Consider the following 7,814-nt stretch of genomic DNA (forward strand, 5'->3'; position numbering starts at 1 on the left):
GGTTCTCTTTGCATATTGTACTCTTCTCATCAGTGGTAAATAATAACTTTGCATACAACTGAAAATTAAATTTTACTGTATATGTAAGTCATGAAATGATTTGATTTACACCAAATTATCTTTACAGAAGTTTCAGCAGCACCTCAAATTTCTGGACCTGTATCTCAGGCTGAGACTACTGCCCAAAACCAAACCAACTCGGCTACTCAGGCTCAGAATGACACCATGCAGGAAACGCAGCAATTAGCATGCGGAGGTGGAGGCGGAAGCGGAGGAGAACAACCCTCAGGAGAACCCGATGCCGAATCCCCGCCAGCGGCTCCCAACAGCTTACCCAACAACATGATGGAAGGCGTTCCTGAAGCTCCAAATTCCAAAAAGCACCATCACTAAATGTTTCCCGATTATCAATTCACAAAAAAAAATTCAACATCCAGGATATCAATGACGTCAGGGCTTAAGGGATGCAAATTGTAAATAAATTAAGTCAGCAAAAACTCCCAATTGCTTTCTCATTTGCTTATGGTTTTGCGTTCTCCTTTTTGCTGAAAAAATTGTCGGGAAATTGCATAAAATTGACATAGTGGATGGACTTCATGTCCAATGTCACACTAATTGAATTGGATATTATCATTACTAGTATTTAATTGGATGTATATTTTCTCATTTACCGGATACTTCGTGTTTACGTTGGAAGAATGAATCTTCCGGACCTAATACTTCTGACCACTGATCACGCATTCATCAATGGAGACACTTTTCATTCATCAACCGTAATTTTGCCATGGTTATAAAAATGCATTTTCTTGCTTGAATATTCATCACTCAGGAGAGATTTATTCAAGTGGAAGGTAATATAGAGTTTAAGTGTTTTTCTTTCGCTCCAGTTGGGAATTATTGCAGCGCAAGGTGTGTGCTTTTATTGGAAATCCTTTAGTGCAAGAAGCAAGATTCATCTAAAATTTGGTTCAACGACAATATTGACAGAGAAAATGTTTGTCGTATTTTGCTTTAATGGAATATTATTAATGAAAATTTATAGAACTTTTCATTCGTTGAAATTAGAACGTGCTTAAACTGATTATTTTGCATATAGTGAGTTTTATATTGAAAGTTTTCATTCGGTAGAGTAGGTGATAGCACAATAAATGAATAATATGTAAAACCACTGTAGCAAGTGTTCTATGAGGAGATAGCCATTAAAAATTTAAATTATATTATTAGAATTCTCTATCTATCTTTTGTGCTATATTTAGTCATAATTCTTTTTGAGCTACCAGTTTTCTAGTCCATCTAACACTTTTTCTCCGTAATTGATCACTTTGTCATTCTCTTAAAAACGTTAGAAACTATTTTTTTTGTGTAAAACAAATATTAAATAAATTACATAAATTTTTAGAATATCCCTTATTCATTATAAAATCTTAATAATAAAAAGGAACTTATCAAAGAAAGCATCATATAACTTCCTAAAATTATAATACTGTTTTTAATGTTCACTTCGAAAACCTTTTTTCAATATAGGGGAAGGCTTTCAGGCTTTGTACATACTCTGGCTTCAAACACTTCATATATTTTTCCCATATTTTTTTTTAATGAATCTGACCTAATTTTAAAGAAATGCGTAACTTAATACTAGCTATTAAAATATATTGTCATAGGTTAGATTCACTAAAGGAATATGGCAAGCATATGAAGTGTTCGAAGCCAGAATGTGTACAAAGCATGAAAGCCTTCCCCTACACAATTTATGGACTTTAACTCTCTGTAGAATTTTTGGGTAGAAAATTAATTTTAAGAATTTACTGCTTTTAACAAAATATTTCCCACTGAATAGCATAAAGCATTTGGTCAGTAGAACTATATATTAAAAAAATGTGTATTTTTTAAATTTGTATGTATTTGCTGCTGTAAAAATGAAAAACATCTTATTTATTTTACTGTTTGTCAAAATTTATATGTTGCTATTAAAGTCATAAACTGATCAAATTTATTTTTTACTAAAAATAAAAAATCGAATATTTTGAAGTGAATGTTACACATACAGTGGTGGCCAAAATAATACGACCACTTTTTAAAGCTTATTTTTGATTCAATTTTTGTATATTTTCCCAACTTGTTCCCATAATTTTGATGTAGAAATCTTTAGATTATTAACATTATAGAATAAAAGTTGTTTTTCCGCTAGAAGTCTCTATATTGCGCAGAATACATCAATACTGAAATTAAATTTGGACAATAAAATAGGAAAATTGTCATTTATACTTTCTAAATATAGCTTTAGTTCCACTTATTCGATTTATAGTCACATTCATTTATTTAAGTGAAAGTGGTCCTATTACGTTTTTAAAACAGAATTTCACTATTGACATATTCTGTGAAATATAAACACCTCTTGAGGCCAAAACAATATGTATTCGACGTAAGGTAATTATTTGAACATTTCCACATCAAAATTATTTGAACGAATTGAAATAAAAAAATACAAAACAAAATATAATGGTTTTTGCAAGGGTGGTCCTATTATTTTGGCCACCACTGTATATCGCACTTTCGCTATTTTACTGACATTTTGAGATTTTTCGAATATTCGATAATTACAGATTTAGGTAGAGAGTTTTGTGTTTTTTTAAAAATCGGATTTTATCTTAAGAAAATGTGTACTGAAGACTTTCTATAATTTTAGAATATCCTTGTTTGCTGTATAAGTGACGTTTTTGAGATTGTATGGAAAAGATTAGTAAAATGTACTAGTACTTTTGCATAGTTATATACTGCACACAACTCATCTAATGATAATAATATAATAATCAAGCACTAAAATTAATTTATTTTATTAATAATCGTAATGTGTCGCATTTACGAAAAATTTGAGTTAAGTTAATAATAGCGTTTTTCTATTTAAGAATAATAGTGTCGTATTACACTGAAAGAACATATTTTGCTTCAAAATATTTAATTTTTCTCAAAACTCAACAAATTCCTTTTATTTATATTTCATAAAGTTGTATTATATTATTTACATTTGGATGACTTTTCCATATGATATTGAAATTAAAAGGTAACGTAGATCACGCAGACAGCATATTTTTTATTTTTTTTTTCAACCTAATAAAAAATTTTAATTCAAGCTCTTACAAGTATAACATTTCAACAATATTTTGTAAAATTTTTTACCTGTTTTTAAGACGGTTCTTTGGAAAAATTTTCTTTACGGTCAACAAGATTGTTTGACTAAATTAAAAAAAAACTAAATATTCCTGTTAGCTGATGGATTAAACTCGTATGCGAACGGTGATTTTTTGTTGTCTTGATCACAAGTTTACGTAGTATAAATACACCAAAAATGATAAAATCGTGTATAAAAATCTCACAAAAATATAATTTTTTTTTCAAAAGTCCACCGTTCAAGTGGCTCAAGTACAAGTTTAATTCTCATCAGTTAACAGAAAAATTTATAGTTTTTTGATGTCAGATACTCAGAGTGATTTTTGCACTGCAAAGTAAGTTTTATTCAAAAAGTATATCCAAAAATAAAATCCCAACTGCTGAATTTTTTAGATTTTTAAATAAAAATTTAAGATAATAATATAGCTTAAATGTTGTACTAGTACATGCTTAAGAAGTTTATTTAAATATATTTTTTTATTATATTGAAAAAAATAAGGGAATATGCTGTCTTATAGTCTTTTCGTTCTTAAGTGTAATAGTGAAAGTTCAAAAGATCCATATGCTAATAGTGCCACTAAAACAGTGTAATTGCGGTATTTTAGTATTCAAATCCTTTATTTAATATTAGTCAAATCTAAACATAATTTCACAAACCAAAAGTTTTGATAATATTTGCTCATTCTTTCTTAGACTACAATAATCAAAGGCCAAAGTATGTGAAATAGGGACTAGTATTTTTAAGACACCCTCTCATAAGTTTATAAAAATTATTACCACTTATTAATAATTGTCGCCATTATTTAATAGTGTGGTTCTCCTTGGTGAGTAGACTCTTTTCAGCGACTACTATTAATATACAAATTCTAACAAAAACACTATTTACTAATTTTGATGCTTTCAATGATCCATATTTCAAAAGCTTTATATTTCTTTTTTTCGTAATTCACTGAGACAAATCCGAAAAAGTTACAATAACATTCCGGAAATGATTATTTTACCCTGCAGTATTGATCGGAAATCGGTGTAAATATTATGCTCTTTAGGTGTATTAGGTGTTAAAGTTACACTTTTTCATATTAATTTTACCCTTAAAAAGGTGTAAAATTAACATTACAAAAAAATGTTGATATATTTTTACACCTAAAAAGTGTTAAAGTTGTGAGGAAAAAAAGTTAATCGCACCCTCGTTTTTTCTCAGTGTTCAAATAAATTATTAAGCGCTGCTGGACAGAATGTTTGCGATTAAATTTTATTTATTGATAAAACCCAAATAGAGAAATTTATATTTATGATAAAACTGAATTTATATTTATATACAACTGATATATTTTCAACTGAAAAAGGTCCAAGTGTAATAATGTGTTCTCTCAGAGGCATAAAATGCCGCGCAACTTTTCATAGTAAATTCAACCCTTGAGAATAATTTGTCTTAATTTTCCATTTTCCTTTCTCGTCTCCTCTACTTAGGTATAGAATATCGAGATGTTTAGCAAAATATCTAAGATTTACCTTCTTGCCTTCGTGGCTTTTGTGGTAATTGCCGAAGGTTGCAATGCTACGAAAATGCTTCAGCAAACAGGAGGACCGGGAGGAGGATCTTCTGTAGTCAGTTCAAAGCGTTCAACACATGAAATGTCGACACTTGAAGCAATGGTTGCATGCAATGAGAGTTTCAGAACATCGGAGGAATTTCTGCAGGAATTGAATAAGACCGGCAGTTTCCCAGAGGAAGCAGACAAGACTCCCATGTGCTTCCTCAAGTGCTACCTCGAGAAAACGGCGGTCATTAGCGACGAGGGTGATATCAACGAAGAGAAGGTCCACGAGATATATCCCACTCTGGCAAGTGATGGAATTGACGACTGCAAGAAGGTAGACCAGAGTTAAATGTGAAATATTGGACCAATTTATATTCCCATCTCTTACCTCCCCTTATTCGTTGGGGAATTCTCAATTTAGGAAATGGACCACACAAATAACGTCTGTGAGAAGGTTTACTTCCTTGTACGTTGCGTGATGACTCGAATGCTGGTTGATGGAAGAAGCTCCGACAATAAATAGAAACGTGAAACACGTGTCATGCAAAAGAAGAGGGTACTTTTTTAGATCTTTGTAAATAGATATCACTTGACATTGCATAACACTCCCTAGGACATTTACTAACAACTTGTGTGCAAATAAAATGAGTCATAAAGACGACAGTGAAAGCATCAATTGGAAATTTTATATTTCGCGGCCAGCAAAGGTGATTGAGCATCATCTGATAATTATTGATTAATTTATTGGAAATAACGAATGCTATTAAATTTTATCTTCTTCAAATTTCATGGATTTAAGGATAATTTTGTTGAATTTTATAAGTAAGTAATTAAAATTGAATTGAAATTAATTCTAACAAACATTAAAATAGTTCTACATTGAGGCTTAAGAATACTCACAAGTAGGGGGAGGCTTTGATGTTTCGCACATACGCTACCATCGGACACTTCGAATTTCTCCGGTATTACTTTATAACTTTCACTGATGGCTATATATTTTAGTAGCTAGTCTTAAATCACACCTTTCCTGAAAAAATTGGGAGTCTAATCCTTTTCCCCTAGTTTTAGGAAACAAAAATTAAAAACAGGTCCAAAACTGTAATTTTGCTGTGCAATATTTCATACGATTGTGCAGAATTAATATCACTTTTCTGAAAAACTACTATCACAGAGGGTAGAAGGGTTATTAGGAATCAGATTTAAGTAAAAATCTTTTAGGCTGAACAGGCACTTTTTGTGGGTGGAACAAAATTCACAAACTTGACTCAGATTCATCGATCGCACATAGAAGACATGGCTTCTCTCACATTTTCCAAGAAACTTCATTTTAGATGCGATCCCTCATATTCACATCTATTGTAATCTACCGATTTGATCCACCACTAAAAAGGAAAACTTAAAAATCGTAAAGTTGATAAACAAGAAGTAATTTGACTCAAATAGGTTGCAGTTGAGTAATTATTAAGCAATTTTGGATTTCTTTGATATAAAAATATTTTTCAAGCTTGCACAAACTGAATGTGCAATGAAAGAATCACATCTGCAATAAGCTCATACAGTCCATACAGTTTACAACTGCTTTTTGACAATCTTTGACATAACCTCACTATTGTGTTGTTTTGCATGACAAAGAAAAGAAATTGTCCGTAAGAAGATGTTTTGTGAAAATTTTAGCTTGTTCACCTGCTGAAGCTCAATATCTGTGCTAAATCCCGATTCCTGCAGCTGCAGGAACAGAGAAATCTTCAATGATGCGCATTCAAACGTTTTTGTGCATATCCGGCTCCGTGGTGGAATCTTGTGTGGTATTCTCGCTTGCTGAGTTTTAGTCAATTTTTAGCTTTAAAAACTTATTGATTCGTGTAAATTTGGTGATATTTGGACTTTTCAAGAAAGTATTCATCAGATTTAACCGTTTCCGGAGTGAAATTCTCGTAGAATCAAGCAAAAAAATGGTTTTTAATGTCAATAAAACATCTCTCAGAAAAGTTCCAAAAAAGTGATATTAAAATGTTTTATTCCTTATAAAAATGGTTTAATCAAGTAGATTAGAGTTCCCTTTAAACAATGATGTGCAACTTTTAGTGTCCGGTGCAAAATTTACGGTGAAAATGGGGTGTTCAATGATGGCGTGAATCGTGTGCGATAATAGAAACTTGATTCATCTATCGGACAAATCGCCATTAAATTTTCATTTTCCTCTGGAGGAAAATCTAAGGATTTCCTGGGATTTTGTTTGGTGGGATTATGAACCTTATAAGTAAGACATTTTTTTGGCATAGTTGGAGAATCCATACGGTTTGCATGGTAGTCAGAAAAACTCACTGAACTTGAACATCATTTTTGTGTGCGAAAGTTCAAAGCCTCCCCCTAAGTATTAATTTCAGTCTGGTTAAATAGATATTTATTTAATAAAATAATCCTCAGAATTCTACCTTAGACCTTCGGTTTATCCGTATGGCTTAATTGTTCTAATTTCTTAACAAGCGCAATTTGTATTTCTCTTGTATTGGATTTATTTTCCAATATGTGCTTTTCATATGCTCCCTATACGCCTATAGGTACTGTGAGTCCACTGCCGTCTCAACGTTGGTGGCCACCTGTAAAAGCGAAACATCGGAAATGTTTTTTTTTTCTCATGATGTATACCACCGTTTTCACTCCGGAGTAGGTTGGTAACCAACACTCAGACGGCGGTGGCCGCAGAAAGACATTTGCAATGTATCGCAATCCCCAAAAGCATTGATGACAATAAATATCTATCTATCTATAATATCCTGCGTATTTTGCCATATTAAACAATATTTTTTGCGGCTTTTTGGGGTAGCTTTCATTGGGTTGCATGGGAGAGTTTATTTCACAAAATTTTCACTGATGTCTAATTTTTTTTATAATGTGCAAGGACTTCATTTTAATATTTTTTCATTTTGACTAAAAATTTGAATTTAGTCAAAATTAGAATTTAGAATTTAGAATTTGAGATCTACGGATACTGGATTGAGCCTCTAACTAATCTGAAGACTGCTTCAGAAATCCAGTAAGGTAACTCAAGGAACTCTTCAGCAAGTAAATTTTAAATTAAATATGTTTTAAGTTGTGTTATGA

General features: G+C 31.6%; 1 protein-coding gene across 2 annotated transcripts; it reads left to right on the forward strand.

Moving 5' to 3' along the window:
- The first annotated feature begins 819 nt into the window (after positions 1-819).
- On the forward strand, positions 820-5,385 carry LOC129801535 (uncharacterized). 2 transcript variants are annotated; one of them, XM_055846740.1, is made up of 3 exons: positions 820-851; positions 4,639-5,043; positions 5,131-5,385. In XM_055846740.1, the coding sequence occupies exons 2-3, from the start codon at positions 4,654-4,656 to the stop codon at positions 5,230-5,232; spliced, it is 492 nt and encodes a 163-aa protein (XP_055702715.1). In that variant the 5' UTR covers positions 820-851; positions 4,639-4,653; the 3' UTR covers positions 5,233-5,385. The 2 variants fall into 2 exon arrangements, with proteins under 2 accessions (XP_055702715.1, XP_055702723.1); XM_055846748.1 differs by having other exon boundaries at positions 821-909.
- Positions 5,386-7,814: the final 2,429 nt, after the last annotated feature.

The sequence above is a fragment of the Phlebotomus papatasi genome, chromosome 1 (assembly GCF_024763615.1).
Source record: "Phlebotomus papatasi isolate M1 chromosome 1, Ppap_2.1, whole genome shotgun sequence".
NCBI lineage: Eukaryota > Metazoa > Arthropoda > Insecta > Diptera > Psychodidae > Phlebotomus > Phlebotomus papatasi.